This window comes from Bombus huntii, chromosome 1 (assembly GCF_024542735.1).
Source record: "Bombus huntii isolate Logan2020A chromosome 1, iyBomHunt1.1, whole genome shotgun sequence".
NCBI classification, from domain to species: domain Eukaryota; kingdom Metazoa; phylum Arthropoda; class Insecta; order Hymenoptera; family Apidae; genus Bombus; species Bombus huntii.
Genome location: NC_066238.1, coordinates 24,521,588 through 24,548,452, shown reverse-complemented (window position 1 = coordinate 24,548,452; position 26,865 = coordinate 24,521,588). Strand labels below are relative to the sequence as shown.

The 26,865-nt window shown below is 28.9% G+C and overlaps 2 protein-coding genes across 11 annotated transcripts in view; one reads left to right on the top strand and one right to left on the bottom strand.

Moving 5' to 3' along the window:
- The window catches only part of LOC126866628 (RYamide receptor-like), a 369,792-nt gene extending 356,800 nt beyond the window's left edge, over window positions 1-12,992 (bottom strand). Inside the window, exons 1-2 of one of the 4 annotated variants that reach the window (XM_050620455.1) lie at window positions 11,981-12,992; window positions 8,838-9,002 (exon numbers count right to left, since the gene is read on the bottom strand). The gene's annotated coding sequence lies outside the window, so the exon portion shown is untranslated. Of the gene's footprint in view, window positions 1-8,837; window positions 11,762-11,886 lie in introns of those variants that run through there. The other 3 variants (XM_050620465.1, XM_050620476.1, XM_050620482.1) reach the window with 3 other exon arrangements.
- Window positions 1-26,677, top strand: part of LOC126866320 (uncharacterized) — a 28,596-nt gene extending 1,919 nt beyond the window's left edge. For 2 of the 7 annotated variants that reach the window (XM_050619796.1, XM_050619768.1), the window contains exons 2-8: window positions 15,517-15,691; window positions 16,873-16,990; window positions 17,075-17,219; window positions 17,333-17,420; window positions 17,824-18,187; window positions 18,455-23,249; window positions 23,382-26,677. In XM_050619796.1, coding sequence (XP_050475753.1) covers window positions 15,531-15,691; window positions 16,873-16,990; window positions 17,075-17,219; window positions 17,333-17,420; window positions 17,824-18,187; window positions 18,455-22,315 — 4,737 coding nt within the window. In that variant the 5' untranslated portion in view covers window positions 15,517-15,530 and the 3' untranslated portion in view covers window positions 22,316-23,249; window positions 23,382-26,677. Of the gene's footprint in view, window positions 1-11,877; window positions 11,957-14,091; window positions 14,307-14,340; window positions 14,575-15,516; window positions 15,692-16,872; window positions 16,991-17,074; window positions 17,220-17,332; window positions 17,421-17,823; window positions 18,188-18,454; window positions 23,250-23,381 lie in introns of those variants that run through there. The other 5 variants (XM_050619758.1, XM_050619748.1, XM_050619779.1 and 2 more) reach the window with 5 other exon arrangements.
- The last annotated feature ends 188 nt before the right edge of the window (window positions 26,678-26,865 follow it).

The window sequence follows — 26,865 nt, the reverse complement described above, 5'->3', positions numbered from 1 at the left end:
TAATTTTTCAAAATTATAAGGATTATTTTGAATTTTATTTTTAGTAAAAGTTAATAAATATTAATATTGCTTTTTTGATAATTGAAAGTAATCATAACATAAAATTTATATCATAATAAATTTTATAATTAGTTTTTTAATTTAATATGTAATCTATTTTTAATTCTTATGCTAATATGTATAACAGCTTCAAAATATGTTTATACATGAAACATATTTTTGTTATCAATATTAAATATATGTACATTAAATCTTTATTTTATGTTTCGATTAGTAATATGAGAATAACAAATCGTATAATAAAAATTATAAATAGGTACAAATTATAATAATACATTATAATATTATAATAAAGATATTAGTATTGTAATAATTGTATTATAGTATGTATTTCTATATTTAAAATGATACATTTTTAATAAATAACATAATATAAATAATTTTATTTTTCTGAACTCTCTGTTAACCAAGTTGCTGGATCTTAAATCTCTAAGTGTACTTATCACGTGATATCGATATCATAGATTAATTTAATGTTATAAAGTACTGATAAACAATGATTATAATTTGTCATGACTAATACCTATTATAGAGATATTAAACTTCTCGAATTCAAAATTTGTATATTTGTAAAAATTTCTTTATAGATGTAACAAATAATTTTAGAACAGATTTTTTTTTTAATAAATAATTAATTTTTTACATACGAAGTGCCCCACTAACAATAGAAATCTGAAAGTTTCCATTGATATTATTTCAACATTAAAAGGAGTAATAAATATTTGGAATAAATATTTTTCTTTAAAAATCTCTATCGAAACAGATTTTAATATTAGTAACAAATTAGCTCTGATATTAGAAAGATTGTTCTTATCATTACCAAATGCTCTTTTAGTTGTTCTTTTCTTACTTTCAATATCAGCAGGAACAATTTAAATTTCATTATACTCCACGTACATAATATTTACTTACAAACATTTGATGTTAATAACTGAATTATAAACCGATTACGTGCAGAACATTTAGTGGGATGTGGAATTAGGTTACACATTATTAATTATAATTTATCTAATTGTCTACTGTATACCACCAATATAGAGCAATATCCAGCAGATTACGTACTCTGCTAGGATATTATACCAACTTATTACAAAATATTAAAGCGAAGTACATATATAGTTATATCTAATATTATATATTTTTTAAAAAAAAGCATAATTTTTATGACATATTGAAAATTCCATTCATAATTTTGTAGAGCTATATTTTTTAACTATAAATAATGTTATTAATTTATTGTAAACATAAATAAACTAAATAATGGTTTTATTTTAATAGTTCCTATAAAAATATATTCTGCAGTAATCTCTAATATGCTCTATCATCTAAAAAATTAAAAAAGAACGATTATATTGAATACTTCTAAAATGTGAAGAAATTCCTTTATTTCGCGTAACAAAAATAAATAAAATTACATTTAAAAAATGTTTATTTCTAGATAGGTAACTCAAGTCTTATGTTATCCTATGGTTTACGTACACTTTATTAAAATAATAATCGGGTTATACTTAAACCATGTAATAAGCTTCTGATCATGAAAAGTACGAGTATTATGTACTCTGCTTGCGTACAATATTCGTTTTAATAGGATTTCATCTGGCAATTTTAATGCCGTCAAGCTTAAGATGAAGCTGTGCTCTCAAGAAATGCGGCTACTACTCGCTTGAATACACATCACCTATCAGTTCCTTTGATCATGGCGTGTTACAACAATGTGATAGTGTGCATTAAAGAGATTGATAGGCGTTGAAGTAAACAAACCTAGTTTGCTAGACCCTTTTTAATCGATTCTCAAACGTAAAAAAAGAACCCCTTTTCGTAAAGTCCACCGCGTGATAAGTGTGGGCTTAAATCACATTATTCAGAAAAATATTAAATTAAAGACCAAGAGTTGTACAATATTAAATGTCATATTCCAATTTTCTTGAGATTATGCAACTAACAACTGAAACCTGATATAAGGTAATCTGGTACTTCAATTCGCTGACAATTACATAAAACTTAGATAAGAAAAGATTTAGAAAGATCTACGTCCAATAAATCCTTAGTATATATTATAAAGTAATTCTCTATGAACTTGTGATATATAGAACTCTTGTCTGTGGAATGATAAAATAAAACAGTAAAATAATATGAAGATAACTAAATACTGAAATTTGTTGGTATATAATTAAATAAAATTTAGATAAGGAGAGATTTAAATAAATTTGTAGAATAGCTTCTACCGTTATAAAATAATTTTGTATTAGATTTGGCTTTATACTACATTTTTCTTATCGAGATAAAGTAATGTGGGAATTGTAAAATAGTAAAATAACATGAAAACAACTAAATAATAATATTTGTTCATAATTGAATAATATTTAGGCAGAAAAAGGTTTAAGGTAGATAGAATAATCTACTGTAATGATAAAGTAGCGTTATGAAATAACTTTATATAAATTCTCGCAATTACGTTTCTCTATTTGCAATAACAATATTAATTAATCCATATTTTAAAATTGTATTAAGGGAGTACAAAACCATGCGCCTTTAAAATATCGAAATCTTTTTTTCCTTGCATTTTTTACAATTTGATATTTGTATAATACTTTGGTAACATGATATTTTGAAAACCTAAGAAAGGGCGATTATAAGACTTAATACGAATGCATTTTTTTATTTTAGAGAAAGATTAATTTAAAACCTTAAACGTGTTTTTTTCGAAACTATTTTTTCCTTGCTCCCAGTAGATTTCCAAAACTCTTCAACTTGAATTTTTTACACGCCATCCTATCTATCTTATAATACAATCTAGGTTGTAGTTTATAATTTTTTTGATGTTTTAGTCCGTTGAATTTTTATAAATTTTTATAAATATTACAGTCAATCGTTTTCAACGAGAAATAAAATTTGTTCGTTAATAAGTATTCGTTTTCTTATTTTTCAAAATTATGGAAAAATTATACACCACATTGAAGATAATGAATTTTTGTATATGTTCGCACAAAATTTTTTACTTTTTTTAACCCAATCGCATTTGTTGCTGTGTGCAAGCGAACAAAGTTCCGCTAGATATGGAATCAGATAATGTTGTACCACTTCGTCATTTTGTAATTTTGTGTAATAAAATAAATATGAATGTAGAGTTAAGATGTTGCTTAAAGAAAAATATAAAATAAGATCATAATATGCACTGAAAATATTTTTAGTAAAAATATAGAAACACAAGATATATAGGAATTGCATAATTCTTATTGTTATTTTTTTTAATAGGAAAATATTTCTATTTTGCTTCAGTCGTAAGTTTAATGTGAGTCAGATTTAATGTACTATTGTCATAAATATTACTTATTTACAAAGCGAAATGAAAGTCAGCTAAAGATATTTTCTGCTTCATCAATTTCTTTTTAAAAGTAAACTAAAATTGTAGATACAAATATTCTAAAATTCAATTTAAAGAAACAAAGAATTATGTATTGTTTTAACAGGTGATAGTTAGCTATCTTTTTAAAAATGACAGAAAATGTAGCTTTTTTTTAGAACATATGTATAATAGTTATCAAAATAAACATTCAAATCTGATATTGATTCTCATCCAGATACGAATGGTTTCCTGTGTTATTTTTGTAGCAGATGTTCTTTTTAATCCACCGATAAACCTTCACTAATCTGTTGAAAAGATTTTCAGTCTTTAAAAATGCTGCTTCTATCCCAGTTTTTTGATAAACTGTAAAATTAATTTATAAACTTCAATCAATTATTCATTCAGAAGATCTATATCAATTGCAAAATATCATATTTTTAAAACTGTAATTCATCTACATCAGTAAATCTTTATTAAACTACAAACAAATATTGCTTAAAATGAATATGATTATAAAAGGGGAATGTTAGTTATAATTAAAGAATATTTGTCATTAGTAAAAAGTAACGAAGTTAATCATAAGAAAATAATATCCTTCAGATATTTTTTATTTACTTAAAAAATATTATATTTCATAAAAATTAATCATTTCTTGAAGTCAATATAATCAGATAATTTAATTTCAAATATAAAGTATTTTTAAAAAATGTATAGTTATGGAAACTGAATCGAAAACTCTACACAGGAATTTGAAGTGTAAATTCAGGGTATTCGTGATATTCTTCCATTTAACTCGGTAGTCTTCATGATAGTATAATTGTAGAGTATACACAGCGTTAAAGGATCGATAAATGTATTCACGGGTTAGGATTATATGAGTTCATTGACTTCACTTTCATTTATAATTTATACCCTACATCATTGCTTTCTACTCGATTATTCTGGAAAGCAACTTGAGCTTCATCATTGAAGATTTAATGCTTTCATATCATGCATTATAGCAATGATAATGTAGTAGAAAAGATGTTCAAGAGGATTGAACCAATAAACAGAAGTAAAATATCTAATTATCTCTTCCGTCGTAAAGATAATAAAATAACATTAGTAGTATGTATTGCATATACATACATAATTAGCTTTAAGTAATTTTTTGCGTTAATTAAGAGTTCCATTTGATTTTGTTTATGTCAATTAAGATATCTTTTCACCTGAATTTGAGAACTTTAGAAATTAAACGTATAAATTTAATAATTATTCATAAGTATATTCTGTACGTTGAATTCGGTAATTTTTTAACATGTTGTAAAAGTCAACATTTGGGATAACTTCTTCCTTTCATGAAAATGTTGGACTCTCTTAGTTTTCAAGATATTCGCGAAAATCTATCCGCACGAAATTCGCTTTACGATAACCGGATAAAATAACGCCTAACCTAACCTAATTCTTATCTTTTGTTTATAGTTTATATAGCTTTGGGTTAGGTGCCATCTTATCCGGCCACCGCGAGATGGCCAGCAATCCATCGGCATCCACTGTCACGGACGCACGATTATAAGCAAAATTTACCGTATGATGCCGATACTGCTGACAGTTTTTTGCAAATATCTCGCATATTTTCGCATCTTGCAAGTAAACTAAGAGTTTGACGTTTTCGTGACAGGACAAAGTTGTTCCAAATGTTGAATTTTATAACATATTAAAAAATCATCGAAATTGGTGTTGAGGGTAAACTCGGAATAATTACCATAAATTTTAATAGCTCTTCCAATGCATCATGAAAGTATTTAAATGATTTGTTATTAAAACGTCAATTGCTATTTTACTATAAATAAATTATCGATTCTCTCGAACCAAATCAAAATGTAGGTAAAACACTGTTTATATAATGTTAAGTTAATAGAAAATTATAACTTCTGTAATTTTTTTTATCTTTTGTAAAAAGTTAAAAAAGTTATATTCATATTAATGCATTGTAAAGAAAATTATACCAAAATTTCTTATGAATAAATTGCTCACAAAGTTTCTCTTTGAGAAATTAAATAGAACGCATTTTAATTAATGAAATGCTTAATGAAAATTTTACTCGTTATACATCACATTATATCCAATTATATTCAAGTGAATTTTTCATTGCTCATGAGAGAAAAGATTATAATTGTTTGTAATTCCTCATTCTAATGAAAAAAGTATTAATACTATAAATAGATTATTTAGTGACTAAACAAAACGATATATGTATAATAATACAAATAATGGAGACGCAAAGTAATATTCAGAAATATAGACAATTGCATTTATCTAATCTTTAACATTCAACGCGTGTCATTGTTTTAATAAGTAAAATGATTATTACCTGATTTGATTGAAGCGTGATACCTATATAGAATGAGTCACTAAGAACTGTCACCTGAAATAACTCGTTATCTACTAACTTAAACAAAAATTATTTGAAGTGAAGTGAGCCTGGTGAAATATATTTTGATTTTTCGGTGCCTCGTATTTTCTGAGATATCAAGGTAACCTTGGATTTTCTAACAGTCGCCCTAACCTTTTTTATACTCCACTATAGCCATTAAAAAGGTTACGATTATGAATTCAACTATCTATAATAAAATGACCTTTAGTTGATCTTGAGCCAAAAAACGAAACGAAAATTTGTGAAAAGTAACTTACTATCAATGTTTGCATTTAAAGTAGATGTTCAAAGTTGTGGCCGTTCATACATGTGTCGACATTTTCCCAAACGGCGCGACGCAACGTACTGTCGCGTCGGTACGAAACACGAACGGCTTGCAGTATACCTATGAGACATAATTCACTATACACCTATTTTAAACGGAAACATGGAAAGTAAGTTACTTTTCACAAAATTTCATTTCGTGTTACAAGGTCAACTAAAGGTCATCTTATTATAGGTCGTTGAATTCATAACCTACAATGGAGTATAAAAAATATAGGGTGACTGTTAAAAAATCTCCAGATCACCTTGGTATCTCAAAAAAATATAAGATATCACAAAATCAAAATAGGATACATACAAATAAAGATACTTGCATAATAAATAATTTCACTTCAAACATTTTTTGATAAAGTCAGTAGATAACGAATTATTTCAGGTAATATGTTGTACAAATATTAAATTAATGATACAATTATACAAAAAATATAAAATAAAGAAATATATTCAAATCATTTAAGGTTTTCAAATTTCTACTCTCCTGTTAATACCTGGAATTCTAAATCTTTCACCAAGTGCTGTGGAAATGTTCATTCTTAAAGTTATTAACGCGTTTTTAACAGTTCTAAACTCTACAGATATAAAACGACTGAACCTTGATACCAATTTAAAAACAACTTTGAAATGATCACCGATCGAATGATCATTTTCTTCTCTTGCTAAGTTATTCCTCTTTTAGTCAAACTTTGTTGCAATATCAGAAGTGAAAAAGACGTATATATTTATATCTACATATACAATAAATATATTTCTTAGTATCAAAAGTTACCTAAAAAAATATTTAAGTACCTTTCGTTACTATTTTTAATTAATTTCAAATGTTATATTTCTCATTTATGTGTGTTTTTATAGTTGAACTAAACTTTTGAGATGTATAATATTTTTTTAAATATTTAAGTAAAAGTCACTAACTCGAAGTCAATATTTTTGAACCATATAACAGTGACACACAATAGTTCTTACGTCATTCTGATTTATTTTCTGTATTTTAGGAGATAAAATGATTTTTGATATTTATCACGTAAGATATGTGTGTGTATATATAATAAAAACTAAAATTAAGTAATCTAACTCGAATCTAACTTCAATTGTTACTTAAAATCAATAATACAAATCCATACTTTTATGAATATAACTAAAAAAATAAAACCTAAGCGTAGATTTATTTCATCCACTAAATATTACAACGAATAATATACTTTGGATATTTTATGTACATATTTTTACATATTCTATGTAAAGTATTCTATTTGGTATATTTTGCATCTTCAAATTTCTTCACACGTTGACTGCCACTCGTGTTATCAAAGAAATGTCCGTCAGGCCACGCGTACAGCAGTACCAAGCGTTCTCTGCTAGGTGCTCCCATCGGTATTTTAGTAATGCGAGTCGCTCAAGCGGTGGTCTCAAGAATGATCTTTCGTTTCGTTTGTTCGCAACGTTAAAACCACTAGCTGTTGTTGAATATAACGAAGGAAAGCGTGGTATAGATTATTCCGACCAAATGGTTTCTTATGCCACCACAATTAGAAAAGGAATAAAATGCTACAGAAAACTTGGCATTCGATTCCTTCTGGGAATTTCTGTTGTAAACGCTTTGACGGTTTACAAAATTGCAACAAGGAAAAATATAAATATTAAAATATTTAGACATTTATTAATTGCAACATTATTAAGGTTGTCTGAAAATACAAAAAATCCTTGTCTTCGACGGGGTCGGCATAATATCGCCGTTCGGAAAAACGATTCCGGAAGAAGCATTAGACACGCGTGCGAACTACGTTATGCAAATAAAAGACGTCGAATGGACCGAAGAAAGGCACAAAAGAATTTGAAGAAAACAACAACTTATTGTCCAAATTGTCCCGACCAACCTCACCTATGTATAGAATGCTTTAAAGTTTTACATTCTAAATAATTTTTTTAACAAACCATTTTCGTATTTTTATTTTATAACAATTCAACTATTATTTCAATTAATTGTTAATTAACAATTTATTATTATGGAATATCTTTTCAAATACCTACGACGATCCTTCGCAAGTAGTCAAATAAGCGACACCTGAATATGGGTTACGTGGCCGGACCAGAAACTTTGCTGACACCCGAATACGGGTATCGTGGCGGTCAACGTAATAAAAGCATACACATCCGCAACCTAATACTACATGTATGAGTCATTTATAATAAAAAAATTAAAAGTTCCAACGACGAAAGTGAAAAATATATATCAAATCATGGTCTATTAACGACGCGGAATAAATTTTGTTTTCGATGAAACTGTAATTATTCAGCGAAATATATTTATACGAATATATCTGCAAACCTTTGGTTTTGACTAAATAAATTACACACTGCAGCACATGTATACGAAACATATTACGGGTTGCGAAATTTAATAGATTATGTGGCTTTAGAATATCATTCGCAATTATTGGATGATACAGAGTATACTCTCAAATTTCATTTATATTTACAAACATATAGAACATCGAAACATGCAGTTTTCTATTGGAACAAACATTTCATTTAAGAACGAGTGCAAATGATAAACACTGAGATTAATTCTTTAACCAACGAATACAAATTTACCACTGATTTACTCTTTAATCGACGAGTACAAAATTTATAATTTATAAAACAACGACTAATTCTAAAAGGACAACATATATACCATCAATAAGTAGGACTCACCATATAGATGTCGTCCAGCAATGAATCTTGTATGCACGAATTTATTCTAATAAACTTTCATCGTCTATGCTTTAGTCCCGTAGTAACACGGCAACACGTATGATCCACACAGAAATATGAATTTTCTTCGTGGCAATGTTTCACAAACGATAAGTAACCGGTTCACTGCCGTGAGTATTCGCATCGACATTCAAAGTGAGCAACGAGAAATTGAACGGATTCTTCGCGTTCTCTATCGTGCATTTTCACTCCTACGTACAAACTATCATCTAATTCTTAAATGTGCTTTTATATTTCCGTCTCGAACCGACGTAGCAAAAGGCTCTACACATGAAACTATTCGATAATCTAGAAGATTAAAAAGATGTTCGTTGTTCTTCTTGTGATGAAGAGGAACATAAGTCTGATTACATAAACGCGAATTTCAACTTATTCGAATAAATTAAATAAACGCCGCTTCAAGTAATTAAAAAATCGCATAACTAGATAATGGCATTTTGCCGAATGACGAGATCGATATTCTCCAAGTTTCGATATATTAGCGAATTAGGTATAAGCAGCATGATACTTCCGTCTTGTGTAATATATATGTAGCTAATTATTTCGAATGTTGAAGTATATTTTTTTTTTAATATGAATCGTGAGATTTCTTTTATATTTTTTGGTTGGGATTATTTTATATTTATTTGAAATGACCATATTTTTTTATGTAATCATGAGATTTGCGATATTCGTACGATAATTACTAAAATATACTATGTACGAAGAATCAACAATTGTACTAACTCATCTAATTTGATTGTGATCGCTATTTAGTCAATGCAAAAATCAACAAATAAAAAATGCAAATGAAATTAATTTATCCATTAATTTGGTTTCGTTTAAAAATATTAATAAATCGTGGATTTTATTGTCCCCTGAACTATCTTTAAAAATTAAACATTAATGAAAAACAAAAAAATTACTAAAATGTTATATCTTAATATTCAGAATATCTTATTGACCCACATTTCGCATGTTTACAATTTATATCAGTGTTAAAAGTAAATTTTTATATGTCAGATATTTACATACTGTAACATTACGGTACTGAAAAAATTGTTGCAGTAACTCCATTTATACTTTCAGTAAATTGAATTGTCACGATTTTATTTAAACACCGGATGTATAAAATTCAAGCATGTGTTCTAAATCAATAGAAGAATTTTGATTTTGATCTTTAAATAATCTCCAGTTTTCTTGTAACCTTGAATTTCAGAAGAATCATTCTGAGTGTACCTTCTTAATTTTTATATCTCTTCTTCGTACTTTAATATTGGTATAAATATGGCAGGATGAGATCATAAATTGGAAAACAATGAAGGAATATTCTGTATCTCAGGCTCAGTTGCTCCACGCCGTTTACAAACTGTTTTATGTTATATTTATTCGAAAATACACCGTATATAAAGTGCAATGCATCGTACCATAAAGTTACGTACAACTATGTGAAATTTCTTTCCACGAATTTGGCATTTTACGAGTTTCATTTTATACCGGTTAACAGTTATGCAAATATAAAGGTTTTATTTACTCAAAAATACTCGTGCTTGTCGTGGACGATAATATGGAAACGATCGAACGAGCCGTAATGTGCAACTTATCGATTTTACGATTTCGTGTAAACTTTCACGCCAAAAACAGTACCCATAAATACTTTATATATTCATATTTATGAAAGAAGTCATTGAGAAGTTTAATTGTAGAATTGAAACTGTGATACTATAAGAAAATTTGGATAAAATCGTTAAAATTTACAAAAATATCATAATAACAACATTTGCAATAAAATGTTTCCTTGTAGCGATTTAATTAATTACTATTAAAAGAGTTGTCATAAATGTTTTAAATTCCTGTTCATAAAAGAAATCATTGGAAAATTTATTATAAAATTGAAAGCATAAACCCATAAATAAAGAATGAGATTATTAAAAACTGATAAAAATATTATAACGACAATATATTTAATATTATAAAATATTTCTTTTCGTATTATAACGATCAATTTAATCGATTAGATGATCCTAGGTCAGATAAAGTGAATCAATTAGGATCGTTTAACGTTTAATTAGAGTATACATTTTTGTTCATTCAACAGAGCGCACCCTGAGCGTATCTTGTGGTTGAATCCACTTTGAACGTATAACATCGTGTGCTTACACGTTGGCTATAGTATGTATATTCCGATTTGATAACATCAGGTAAATTACTAAACGTGCATGCCTCGCATAACGACAAGCGTTTTCCGCAGAATCAACAGGTCGAACCTGAATCAAATCCTTAATCGCTATTTAAATGATATATGTGCACTTTACATATATATGTGCTCGAAGGCGAAATTTGAACAGGGAAGGAAAAAAGGTAACCGTTCGCTCCAGTGCTATTAGGGAGGGAACTTTTGAGTCGAATATAATAATTCACTGAATGCTTTTCAAACGATATCTTTTGTTGGTATACATGATGTACGTTCTTTGATCTATCAGCGAAGATTGTTAAAAAATTCCGCGAAAATAGACATGATATCAAGTAAACTCAAGCATCGTAAAAGTTGTAATCACTGCTTTATCGTAATTTGGGAGAATCTTCGTGAAACAGTGTCGAAGCGCATCGCTATCTTCATTCATCCGTGTCATGTACCCCTTCTGTTCCATACAACCACTCTGTATACATACATATATATCGTCTCCCAATGGCTTTATCCCCCCCCTCCCCCCGCCTTTTTTCCATAGTTCACCCGCGCACTCAATCACATTTTCTCTCGCTTTTACCTCTTTCTCTCTCTATGCGTATCTTTTGTCTTGTATTCCCCTCTTTCCGCTCACACTCACGATACATTATCCCCTATTTCCATTTCTCGCTTCAACTACATTTATTTTCTGTATACTTCACCCAGAACAACGAACATAAAAGATAAAGGAGGAAGTAAAGAAGAAAATAAAATAAAAAACATAGAAACAGCACGTTCGAACGAAGGAGTGAAAGAAGCATCGACTACGAATGGTTTTCTTACGGTTATCGAAGGATATCCATAGGTAGCAGATTGAATCGTTTGTTGCAAGAACAGATCGAATATGCATGTAGTAAGTACTTATGTATCCGTTTACGTGTTATATAATTTTCCTTGTTGTTGGTTCATCGCTGATCATGTCCTCGGCCACGGTCATTCCCTTTCCTTTTCGTGGTCATACGTTCCCCAAGCAACGAGAGATCGCCGGTAGAGAGCAGAGAGAAGATACGTTTTGCGACGCATTCACGGGACACGTGAACCACCGATGGAAAGGACAGCAGCGACAGCGAGAGACGATGGTGTCGAAAGCGAATGAATATATACGAGTATCAAGATTGAGAAAGACAGAAATGCTCAGGGCGGTGGAGGTTCAGAGAGAGAAAGAAAGAGACCGATAAAAGGAGAAGAAGAGAGAGGGATAGAGGAAGATATATACTGTACACGTCTCTGTCTCTCTCTGTCTCCCTTTTCGTCGCGCACCAAACCGATCGGCGATGTGCAGCCGCGTGCGCCACCACGATGGCCGATCGAAAAAAGTCAACTAAGAAATCGATGACGAAAATGACGACTACAACGACAACAACGATGACGACGAAGACGAGAAAGAAAACGTGGCCTCTCGAACCTATGTCGGCGACGCTTAACGTCGGGGCTGCTCTGGGCGTCGCGGCGCTCACACATCGGCTCACTGAGCTCGAAGTAGGCGACACCGTCGGAACCGAGGATCGCGGCTGCGGCCGACAAGAACCGAAAGAGCAAGCCGAGCTTTCCAGATGTTGTTGCGCACGCGCCCTTGCACACCACCTCACAGTTCAATCAATTTTTAGCTATTGAAATGTCCGTTGGATTTCAGATCCATTACTTTTTCTTTGCCAACCACCAGTTTCATTACCATTTTTTCTCTAAAAAAATATCAATGTGTAAGAATATTATTGATAGCATAATTAATTGTTCCATTGATTAACATAAAACTCAAGTGAGTAAGAAATTAGTTGAAATGCATTTGTGGGATTCTAGTTCAGAGGTACATGAAAATTCTTGTAATGAATGTATGCTTATTCTTTCCTATGTTTTTATTTCTAAATTTACAATACGAAAATTTCTTGGTGCAATACATAATTGGTATCCATATCCTTTATATACATGAAGGTACTAGGAATTATGTTTTATAAAACATTCTTATGTCATATAAAAGAAGTGTTACAAATATGTTAATATATTAAAGAATTGGTTAAAAAATTTATATTTTTTTGTTTACAAAGGCTTAAATATCAACAACTCTATTTTAAAGAGATATAATTTAATATATAGTATAATACGTATATTTGTGTTGCCTACAATTTAATATGTACAATATATGTTGTACTGTACAAAACTATGTAATATAAATTATTAAAATATTAAAAACGTTCTATTCCTGATAGTTCAATTTTACATACTTTTATATTGCATAAGTAAAACAACAATATATCAAATTCAACAAACAAATATATTTTTTATAATTTAATAATTTTGTTAATCATTGCGTCTCATATATTCAGTTCATCAAATCAATTAATTATCTTTATCTTTTTCAGAAATAAGAAATAATAGTCAAGGAGTGCGATATGAAAAATCTTCCACATTTACCGCCTTTCTCATATATATTCTTTAAGTGTAACTACAATCGATCTTCAATTTGATTAAGTGTTATTTTATCACCACAATTAAATTTTTATAACGGGAAACATTGTTAAAAAACATTCAGACTAAGCATAAAAAAATAATTATGTACGTATATGTATACAAGCAACCGTGTGTTGTAATTACTTAATTGCTCGGTTCTGATTGGGCTGTTTTGCGGGGTAGGGATGGCGATGTTCTCGGTTCATGATTTGCGCGCTACATGTTGCTCGACCTCCATTGGCTGAGTTACCTGAAAGGCCGACGAATCAGCCATTTATTTCTAAACCCTTGCTGCTTTTAACCCTCAAAGAACGCCAAATATCGAAATTTTACCGCCTAGAGTTATCGGTAACTAAGACAATTCGTAATATCATTGAATCATATACATGTAAAAATAGTGATAAAAATTCATTAATAAAAAGCTAAGAAGAGGAGGAATATACAAGATGATTCTGGTATTTAGTGTGTGCTTTTAAGTGTAGGATAATAGATGTGAGCTTGGTAACAGTGGGGTGTAAGAGACGCGCTCTCGTGGTGGATGCACCAAATGCCAGTGTCAATATGGCCGTTACCGAGAGCGCAGTATGTGGAGAGACGCGGACGCGGTAGTTTCTTCGGTCTCTAACATGAAGTACACTCTGGTAGGGAAAAACGTTTCTACGAAATATTAACACATTTATTGAAAAATTTCAACAAAATGAATTGTGTTGTGGAAGAGCGGATAAACAGCATGCAAAACGAAAACGCTCGGGTGCAAGGTATGTGGTTATCGTGTTCGTTAAAAAGTGTTTTTCACCGGTTGTTTACGAATGTTTAGCGGCAGAAACACGCTAGTCTTCGCACGCAACCTCCTCGACGCGCATTCGATCGATTTGTCGCTACATTTATTGGCATTGCCAATTCAATGACTACCAACCGAATCTCTAGAAATGCAAATGAAATCTCCAAATAAACGTATACTTTTTGGTGATAGTTTCGGAAATTTTCTGTGAAGAATCAGTCTTGTGCTAAGTGGATAATGCATCTGTGTGTAACACCAGAATTAACCGTTCGATTAAGTTTTTCATCACATTTATTTTAAATCATTTATTAAATACACTTTTAATTCGATATGTTTTCTAATCTCTGTGTGAATACATATTACTTGGTGATATTGTATAATTTTCACAAACATACATATACAAGTTATTTAAAAATAATTCTTACGTCTAATATAAACTTTAAGCATCAATTTGAAAAAATTTTAATAAAGCCATAATAAATTTACTAAACCATAAATATTGTTAACACTTTATTGGATAATAAAGAGAGTGTTTAAACTGCTACTGCGACTTTCAAATGTTAAATTTCATTGATTTCTGTTACTATTATTATCGTCATTTTCTATTATTTAAGAACGTTAAATAATTGGTAAAAATAATTCGTTAAATCTTTTCACACTCCTGCATAATTCTATTAATTAGAATTCCTGATATTATTTAGAAAATCCTGCATAAGTTCTATTTGTAAATGTAGCTGAAAGCATTCATTGAGCTCGTGGCATAATATCGTGTATGTACAATAATATCGATAACAAGAAGATATTTTCTATTACGTATAAATTTTCAAATAAATACAAAAATTGATTACACGTGATATGTTACGTTACCGTAACATTGCCTCAATTATTATGTTATATAAGTATATTATGTACATTTGCTTGTGGTATTCTTTTTTATTCGTACTAAATACGTGCGGCATCTGTGTTTAAGCAATTTACATTATGAAGTGAACAAGATAAAATTTGTTTTTTTTTCGAATGAGTTCTTTAAAGAAAAGTTCAGTTTGGATAGAAAAACTGAAATTTTGTTTTAAACAATAAAAACAAAAAAAATAAAATTGTTTAATGTGTTTAAAAATCTGTTTGTTGCTGTCATAACCATTTACGGAACTATTTTGTTAAACAATTATTTATTTGTTAATGTACAGATACCAAAAAGGAAATGGTTAAAAACAATGGAAGACTAAAATTGAACAATGATGAATCAAAACCATCAATTATTGAGCTGTTTCCTTGGATCCTAGAGTTTAAAAAAATGTGCAGGTGTATACATACAGAAAAAAGTATGGCATCTTTAACAGAACTTATGCAATTTTATGTGAGGTAATGATTATATCGTCATAAGTTTGTATCATCCCCATTTTCAGTTTACCAGTAATGTTTTTTCTGGGAACTGGTTTAAAAATCAGTAAAAGTAAATAACTTAGTTCTTTAGATATTATACATTATACGTAGATATTATTATAAATATATATATGTAATTATATATATAATAATAATATACAATAAATGTATATATACAATACAAACGTGTTTCCTTTATGAACATCAAATTAAAATTATTAAGAATATCTGTAATAGACAGATCATTAGAATGCAGTAGAATAAAATGGTACAAAAAATATAAAGAAGGAAGTGGCTATATGATCCTAAATTTAAAAGATATCATTTTTTTAATATTAAATTATGGTCAGTGGAAATATTAGGGAAACATTAGGAAATATTCATCAAATAATTATTGTAAAACATATTGAGAACAATCGTAAATGAAAGTGATATAATAACAATATCAGTATAAAATGTTTTCAAATTATAAGTTAATATCAATAATCAAAAATGTGTATAAAAATTATTAACCATAAAAATAGAAATAAATATAATTTTTACAAAATTACATTACAAAATTTTGAGGTTGTAAGGGACAAAACAATAAATAAATACTACTACAAAAGGGACAATGTAATAAATAAATACTATTACATAAGGAACAATGCACTAAATAAATACTATTACATGAGGGACAACGCAATAAATAAATACTACTACATAAGGGACAACACAATAAATAGATACTGCTGCTACTACTACTACTGCTACTACTAATACTATAAAAATATTGTTTGTTTTAATTATTTTATATCACGTCAAGGTTACTTTAAAAACAATGTTTATTATTGAAAACTTCAATAACTTCATACAATTTTGTAATCATACTTATTAAACTTTTTATGCTTTCAAGGCATAATTAAATTTTTGTATCTGTTTGATATCTGTTAATATCACTGATACGTTTACATATATATAATATCCGTACTAATTATTTAAATAAATTATTAATGAATTATATATTTAAGCATAAATTTGTTATATATAAATCAAATAATATAAAATGTTGTATAAGTTGCAAATTTTGGATAGGATAGCAATGGATTGCATGTTGTAAATTTATCAGTTTTATTATATTAAGAAAATGAAAAATGTTTCAGTAAATAATTTGCTTACAGAAATGTAAGTGTCAGTGTAAATGAATGTTACACAAGGCCTTTAAGAGCAGCAAAATTAAAGGATTCTATTAGTGAGACTTTAATGTTGTTCTTATATATTTATCGTGAACTTTCTGAGGTAAGCTTCTTTCTTAATTTTAATATTTTTGTATGCTGAACTGTTTCTTATGTTACTAAACACTAAACAAATTTCACCTTTTAGGATCATGATAGGTTCAGTTATTTAAATAATATGTCCGACTTATTAGCGCTCTATATAGATATGGAATTAAAAGCATCTAGGAAAAGCAGAGAAAATCATGATAAAATTTGTGCAAGGATTACTTCTTGTCTTTATGTTTATCTAGGTATGATGATGTTCACACAAATATTTTACCGCAATTAATTTAAATAGAAATGATTTAAAATGCTGAAATATTGTATGTTATCTTAAAAGAAAATGTATATATATCTCTTTCAGAACATTCCATGGAACATTTATTAGATACTTTAATCAAGGTACAACTAATGTGTTGCAGTTATCATCATATTTTAGATCCAATTATAACGTAAGTATAAAACAAAGTAAAAGAGTTTATTTCTGACATTTTTATTCTATTTTTAATTTGTGAAAATTCAATCAAGAAATATAAATTAGTTTTATCATTTGCAATAAATTTACTGCCTCAGTTAAAAATTTCATATTTATTTTACTATATTTTAAATTTATTATTAACTTTTACATTTGAGTGAATCTATATAATAGGTAATTATTGCGTATGCTGCATAAGTTACCTTTATTTTTTTCAGTTACTTAGCAAACTATCAGATCTTTTAATACTTCACCAAATAAGAACTTATATTAAAATTTAATTTCACTCTCGTTTATTGGTATTATTCTCTATATATATTAATATATATTAATACTTATTATATACATACATACATATACACAACTATTTTCCTTTTTAGGAAAATAATAAAAAATATTCCCATTCACCCAGAATCTAGTATTATGTATATTCGTTACTTTTTTATTTATCGTTTGTGGAGAAAAATAAATGAAAATGTGGCTGTAAAAGATCAAATAACAGCTGCTGCAATTGCATCTCTGGGGCCATTGCCATCTACATTCTCATCAAGTATATTAGAAGATGTATTGCCAAAAGTGCCAAAGAGTCAACCAAATTCTACAAAAGCTCTATTGCAGCATAAATTTGATATAAAAAAACATTGTGAAATGTTTGCACAATATTGCAGAAAAAGCAATGGAAGTGTATACCAGGACGGAATTGCAACTCTCATTGATTCGTCCAGTAGAATTAATTCAAAAATGGTATTTATCTATATACTAATTATTTATTTTCATGCACATTTGTTACACACATTTGTTGACACATTTATAATTATTAATCATCACTTTCAAATTGCTACCAAAATTATTTATAACGTTTTCCAAACTATACTAATTACTGCATAAAGTTATTTTTATGTAGATAATAAAACTAGTAATTAATCTATGAAAATTCGATTGATGCGCACATAAAGATAATATAACTTAATTACGACAAAATTAATAATAATTTATGTTCATGCACGTCAGTCGGAAGATATGGTTAAGAAAGATGTAGAATATGTAGATAATAATGTAAATTCAATTATATCAGATAAAAATAAAAAAAATGAATCTATTTCTTTGCTAAATACTTTTAAAACTTTAAATTTGGAAGAACAAACTAGTTTTAAATGTTTAGGTACTTTTTCGAATAATATTTCTACGGAGCATGTTAATTCTAAAACAATTAAATCAAATAAAAATCGTTTGCGGAGGAAATGTAAAAAGTCCAATGAGATTGTAATTATTGATTTAACTAATGATATAGTGCTCGAGAAATGTATAAAGAAAAGAAAATCTAGAAAACTACCATGGTTAGAAGAAGCAAAAAAGAATATCGATTTAAAGATAGTAAAAGCATCACACAAGAAGAAAAGGCAGGAACATGTTGGGCTTACACATCCATCGAATACCTCACGAAATATTAGTCATCGATCGGAAGATTCCTCTCAATCGGTATGTGCCACGAAAAGTCTCGGTGAAAAAAATGAATCTAATGCATGCCGAACGGTTGTCCTTAAAAATGATGAAAATAAGATGGAAATCGACAAAGAGTTAATAACTTGTACAGAAAGTATAAGAAAATCGATTGGTACGGAAGTCAATACTAAAGAAGTAAATGTTAAAGCGTCTACAATGATCAGTAAAACAGTTCTAACCGAGATACTCCCGCTAACGAAGCAAGTATCAAAAATTTCAAACAGCGTTGTTAATGGTAATTGTTTAAGTAATGCAGATATTTCGAATATACAGAGCGACGAGAAGGAGAATGATAGTTTTAATAAACAAACTGTGATCAAGCGATTGACAGAAACAGACGTTTTCTCAGAGCCTGAAACACGCGAAAAAGTTGAAAGTTTTAAAAAAGTCTGTGATCTAGAAACAGAATGCCCAGGTGTAAATAATACCACAATTTGTACTCAGTATAATTCCAAAGATAACGCTGATAGTTCTAATCGTTCTAATGTTAATGTAATTAATGACGAGGTAACTGAAAGGGTAACATTGTCGGAAAACTTAGAGCTCGAAAGGAATAATCAAAATGTCTCGAGCGACAAAATGTTAAATAATACTTGTTTCAGTGAACGTGTTTGTAAATCTGACTACTCTAACAGGACTGTTAATTCCGAAATTAGATACGAGGAATTAATTACGCCGCAAAATAATGATAGAAATGAAACAATCTCTACTGGAAGAATCCAGAAAGTTGAAGCTTCTCCTATTAAAAATGTATTAGATTATGAGGAGAAGCAAGGATCATCAGGTATACTTGTCGAAATTTCGACAATGCAAAAGAAGTTTGAATCGCGAATGGAATCGAAATCATCAAAGTGCGTAAGCAGAGCGAAAGATAAATTCTGCACGCGACCAGAATTAGAAATCTGTAGTTATGATGAAATAAACGAGAATATAAGAGAAAATAAATCAAGCATCGATAACATTAGAGAATCTATTTTCGAATCTTATTCTACGGATAAGAAAGATATTTCTAATACAATTAATGCAACGTGCCCGAATGAAAATATTGAAAATAATGAAAATTCTTGTATCGATACAAACTTTAAGGAGCCTGTAGGGGACAAGTGCGATAATAATATTGGCAAATATGTTAATAAGGAAGATGTTCCTTGCAAATCTGACAAAGTGTCATCAGAAATCACGTCGAAGGAGTGTAATAATTTATATAAAGTAACAGAGGAGAAAAATGTGTGTACCGTTGCCAAAAATAAATATATCGTTCAAGATTCTGAATTACAAGACAATATCGATGGTCTGTCGTTGTTGGCGAGTGTTTCACAGCATATACCACATTTAAAGCCTGAATCCGACGTAAAATGCGACCAAATAAAAGTAAAAGATTACGCATCTTTGAGGTATGCTTGTTGCAATCAAATCACTGATGACGAGACTGATACAAATGATTCGTCAAATACCGTTTCCCTATTACTTGAAAATCCATCCGCAGAAATAATCAATAGAATCGTTGGCATTTATCCCGAGGACACCATAGATAAAGTCGAGCTTCGAGTAGAAGTAACATCTAACGAAGCAGAGAGTGGAAACGGTGATAGCGAGTTGTGTAAAGTCATTTCTCATCCGGAAACAAGCATAAATTACGACACGGACGCGCTGACGCATAATTTCGCCCCCATTGAGAATAATGCGCAAACCGTGAAAGAGAATACAAACGTAATACTAAACGGAGAAACCATAGTTTTGCTGCAAAAGTCTCCTAACAGTAATCTGTATATTATAAACAAAGCGGTTGAAAATTCGGAGGATCACACTAGCGACGAGGAAATCAACAGGTTAAAAGAGAAAAATTGGATATCTCCAACTGAAGATTGTGGACAATTCGAAGCTATAACTTCTCTGGACTATGCATCGTGTAACTTGGAATTAACTTCGTACAACAAGGAATTATCGTATCAAGAGAACAAGTGTTCCGTAGAAGGGATCAAGATTGAACCGGAAGATAAGAATTTTGCAGACACGAAAGTATATTCAAAAAAAGCACCGCTATCGACTGACATGCTTTCTGTCAATTCGCAAATGTATCAGGAGGTAAACTTGATGAGCAAATCGATGGAAAAGCGGAAATCAAAATCGAATCTCACCTTCCGACAAAATATCAAGCAAGAGTTCAATATCTCTAATCACATCGCGCCGAACTGCGCGATCCCGGGATTCAATGGAATTCACTCACATCCACACGAAGTTAATGCTCAACATCCCTTACATATATCTACCACTCATCCAACTACCTTACCACCGATCTATGGAAATTGTGCAGGCAATGGGGAATTATGCGTACCATATCATAAACATTGCACCTCAGTATCGTGTAGTTTGCAAATTAATGCTAACACTTCCCTTCATTCGCACGCGAAATCGGGTAGTTCATGTGGAAGATCGCATTGCTCCTGTTTAAATTGCACCTACGATATCGTCGCGCATTGCAGACAGTGTATACACCCAGCGACGGATACCCACGTGTCTTGTATCGAAAGTAGTCCGTATTTTTTGCCAACGCATTCGTCAGTACAAAGCCCTGCCGTCCAAGAGCATGACAGAGCAAAGAATGAAGTCGTTATAGAAAAATTATACGACGATCAATTATTGTGTAAAATAGAGAACAACCTCTTGCAAAATAAGTCATTGGAAAAACTGGGAGTACAGTGTGACTCAGAAAAAGGAGTGTTTAAAAAAGATGCAGAGAATAAGTTGCCTTTAAAGAAAAGGCTGAAGGCGCATGCTATGGCATATGCGGGCGCACCTATAAAAACTGAAAAAATAGACAATTATCCAGCTATGCCTATGATGTCTATAGCTGCTTTAGAAGCGTTGGACAATACACGGAAGAGGTCTGATCAAATCGTTAAATCAGAATACGAACTGTCTCTTGCGAAAAAGCAGGAACTGCGTGGTGACTATCACTGCAATTCGCATTTGATAAGAAGAAATTATTACAAAGATGTACAGGATACCGAATCACATCAGAATCTGGCGAACGAAAATGCAAGAAAGATCGAATGCCAATTTCGACCGACAAATGATCAAACTAGTAATACTATATATCAAGAATCTTGCCTTCAGAGGACAGTTAAAACATTCGCGCAACAGGAAGAGGTGAATCTATTAGACGTGACGTCGATAAAGCGATTTGAGATAGAAACGATAGAGCAAGAAGGAACGTATAAAAGGGTAAAGAAAACACAGTCGCCTCTACGGCAAACAAGAAGCTCAAAAAGAAACGTTCCTAAAGTAAATTATTCTTACACCGATGTTGATCCAGAGTGGAATCCGTCCGGTGAGTCAAAACGCAAACGTAAAAAGACTAGTCGATGATCGATACCACCTCATTATGGAAATTCGTTACTGTAAGAAATTTTTCTGAGATTTAAATAATTAAGTGTACATTACTCCTACAAGACTGTGGCATCATAAACTTGTAAATGTTGTATAAATGAGAAGATAAATTATCCTGGGAAGATATTTACATACCGGCGAAGTGTATAGTACAATGCTCGAAGATCAATATTAGCGTAATTTTTTTAAATTTTTAAGCAGCATCATGGAAGATATTTACATTTTGTAGATTGTACGTATATTTTGTCGGACACAGACAGTTTCACACTAAAACAATAGAAAATTCTTTAGTGTTCGTAATTTACTGTGTATAAAACTGTGCAGTATTATACTCCATTTTATTAGACTACCAGTTAATTTTGATATAATTCTTCTGATTTTAATTAAATTCAGTATATTTGTAATTATTTAGAGCAAAATTTCGTCATTTATAACGTAATTAAAATCTTTTATATGAATCGGAGAAAAATTACTTTTGTATATAATTTTGTAAATATATTATAATCCAAAGTAATTGTATGCAAATTTTACGATTTTATAACTCGTATATAAAAGGTAAGATAATTTACGTTAACAAATAATTTTAAATACATTCTGCTAAGCTACATAAAACACCATGATGTGGTACAAACAACTCGATATTTTTATATAAACTAATAAAAGATATTCTTTATCAGCTTTAAAATTAAATTTTCTGTGAGATTGCATGCATGTATGTATTCACAGCATAAAATTTTATGTAGCAAAGTATGAATTACCGCAGTGCATAAAACTACTACTAACTTTAATCTCTTTGACATTCTAAAACATTAGATATTATATTTTTCAGTTTGATGGAACAAAATTATTTAAATTCAGAAAAATGAGAAAAGCTGGCTCATGACAACATTATAGTTTAAAAGAATTTGGATAGGTAAGATTAAAAATCAAATAACATAATAAAATATATGTATATTTAGATATTCTCTTTTCTAGCCTATATAAAAAAGTTGCATGTTAAATAAGAAAATATTTTACTATAGAAGTTTAACATTTTCTATTCCAGATTAATTATTTCCTCCAGATTAATACTGAAAAATTTCAAGCAACTGCTTAATTCGCAAAATGTGATGTCAATAAATTTGCCAAATAACATAGAAATAATAGTACCGTCATACAAAAATAGAACAGGAAAAATGAACTTCCTTCAATTTTTTAACCTGTCCTTTTAATACATATACAGCATTATTTGTTATAGATATACCCTTAAAGATCACAATGCAAGTAACATAGCTAGTCATCACTTTTTAATTATGATTTAAAACATATTTAGTTTAAATGTTACTAAAATAAAACACGAAAGTAATATGTATTCAAAAATTTCAGGTTAAAATCGAAAACATCACGAAAAATTAAAAAAATGTACTTAGACTTTGTATACTTACCAAAACGATAGAGCTTTGTTACACGAAACGTCATTCAATACGATACTCGAATTTATAGCGCCTTTACATAATTTATGCTTTAAAAATTTAACATATATTTTAAAAAATTATTCGATTATTTTTCTCAAGTGTTTGGATAAAGTACATATATCTCGCTGTACAAATTCTAGATTTAAAAAGAAGGAAATGTAACTTTTGGAAGTTAAACTTTAAAGAGATTAAAGAATTCTAATAGTTAATTTACTTTTCTTCGATTATTATTTCTCATTTATATAGAACACATATATTCACTTGTTTGAAAATACAAGGTTATTTGCATATTTCAGTGCCATATTCTTGTGTTTGATATCTGTGATTATTAGCTGACTAATGCTAAATTAGTAATGTGTTTTATTGTACAAAAAATGTATTTGATTGACTACTTAAAAACTATCCGTGAAATTTATAATTAATCTAAATTTGATATTTATAAACATTTCTACATAGAGAAATAATCATAATCAAGACAAACTACTTCGCAATCCAATTTTTTCGTACAAATAATACGAAATTTCGTTTCGATTACAGAGATTATATAGGTAGTAATAATTTTTACGATGTATAAAAAAAAGACATGCGATATTAATGCAGCAGATAAACGTTTATTATTGCTTCTTTATCGTTACCATTTATTTTTTCAAAAAAAAAGTCTGATAGGTTTAAGTTAACGTAACATAATTCGATATTAATTATTAAAATCTCGATTAAATGATTGCCAAATGTTTCTATTTATGCACATGACCATATGGATAGTTTGCTACTAAGAAAATTATCCTAAGCGCCAAGCATTTATTAGCAAAAGTCTGATATCCTAAAATATAATTTAGAGTAGTAACATTACATCAAATGCCTCATTCATTCGTGTTCATAAAAAAAATTGAGTACTGTGTATGTGTAGAACATTATGTCATAATAATGAATAAACTTGTATTTACATACATTTGTAAATTACATGCATTGCGCAGTGCATAGACTGGGATTTTTAAGAAAAATGGTATAAACATATTTACCTCATATTTACGTCCCTAGCGTAAATTTTTTACGTTTACGATTAGGGTTAGACGTAGTTTGTAACAGGGTACTCGTTTAGATATTCTTTTAATACCTTTATATTTAATTATTTTTAGTTTAAACATCTACAATCATGTATCTATGAGATTTTTATTTCATCTAAATACTTGACTCTATATTACGATACATTATGTAAAACGCATTTTTAATATACATAGTTATTTTATATGTTCATTACAGTGATTTTATCCTTTTTATAGTATCCTACAAATAAAAATATTTTTGTTTTCCAATAATATTCCATAATATATAGTAGTTTGTATATAATATATAGTAATTTCGTCATTCTTCAAATAAAAGATGCAAATAGAATAAAATATGCATGAAAAATAAAACTATTTTAAATTTTAAGAGATAAAAAAAAATATATATAGTTGTAGTTTTTATGCATCAAAAATATTTTTAATTGGACTTTCGAAAGGAAAAAAGATTGAAGATATGAAAATTAAAGTTATTTTAGATCTAAAAAGCTTTAGAAATATACATATATAATATATATATATATATATATAGTTATAATATTTGTGTACAATGTAATTGTAAATATATATATACACCTTTAAGTATCTGTAGATCATTTGTTAATATAATATTAACAACATAATAAAACACTGAAGTAAATTTTATTTATTAAAATATGTTTAGAAAATTTTTGTAGAGATATATATTCATGTAATTCTATATAATTTTATTATCCTATTACAGTATACCCAATTTATTCGTATACACGCTATTATTTTCTTAATTAATGAAAATACGAAAAATTTGTTCATATAAAAGTTGCTTAACTTCATAGGGGATATTTAATAAGATATTTCGATTTCTTTTTACATTCTTATTTAAAGAAATTTTAATACCAATGTAATTTTTGAAGCGAAGCTATACATGTTTATACACTATTTAATGCATTTTTTAATCTTTTATAAAAAGGTATTAAGGTATAACGATTAGTTTAAAAGATATTTTGACTTTAGTCTTCTAAAATTTATTGCATGAAAGACAAGAAAAAAATAAATATAAAAGTGCTGCATTGTCTTTATTCTTTTGTTCAGTCTCTAAATCGTACATTGTGGACAAACTAGTATAATTGTAAATTATATAAATCTGGTACAATCATTCGATTAATACGTTAATCGCATAAAATACATTAATGTGTACAAAGTAATACAAATACCTAACGTCCACATTAATCTTGTTACAGAGTTATTTAGTAAAACATAATGGCACATATTTCATTTTTCATACGTACAGATCATAGCGTTACATTTATAACTTTATATTTACGTCTACAAATCATTATCAATATAAATTATGTATATCTAATTTATATCTAATTTAATTCTAATACACGTCCTTAAATAACTGATTTTATAATTATACATATGATATAAAAAAGAAAATATTTTTCGATATTTAAATACATGTATAGTACAAGTATTTTATTCAAGAATTGGTCAGATTAAAACATTTCAGTTTCTTTTCCCTTTTCCTACCTTTTAGCAAAAGTTTGAATACACAGTAATATAATAGAAATATTTTTATTATCGCAAAGTCGTATTTCTCATATATTTAATACATAGTATCCTAGTTTAATTAAACACGCGCAATTTCTACTGTTTCTTTTTTTGTACATTCTATTTATTTAACATTAACTATGGTTTCCTTAAATATTGTGTGATGTTTAATGAATAATTGTTAATCCTTCGATAGAGTAATAGTAAAAATACAAATCTATATGCATCTATTATAACACGTATAATAGAAATATATGTATAAAATAAATAAATGTGCGGCTTCATTAATTGAATATTATATATTATTTCAGTACCTCTCTGTTATAAATAAAATTAAAAATGAAATTTTTATACTTTTAATATAACTTTTGAATCGTTGGATCCCTAAAGTTGAGACCTGCATTTTTGTATTCTAGGCGATAATTTTATATCTCGTAAACTAAAATTAAGCCCACAGTTAAGTGTGCAAGTAAGAAAACAA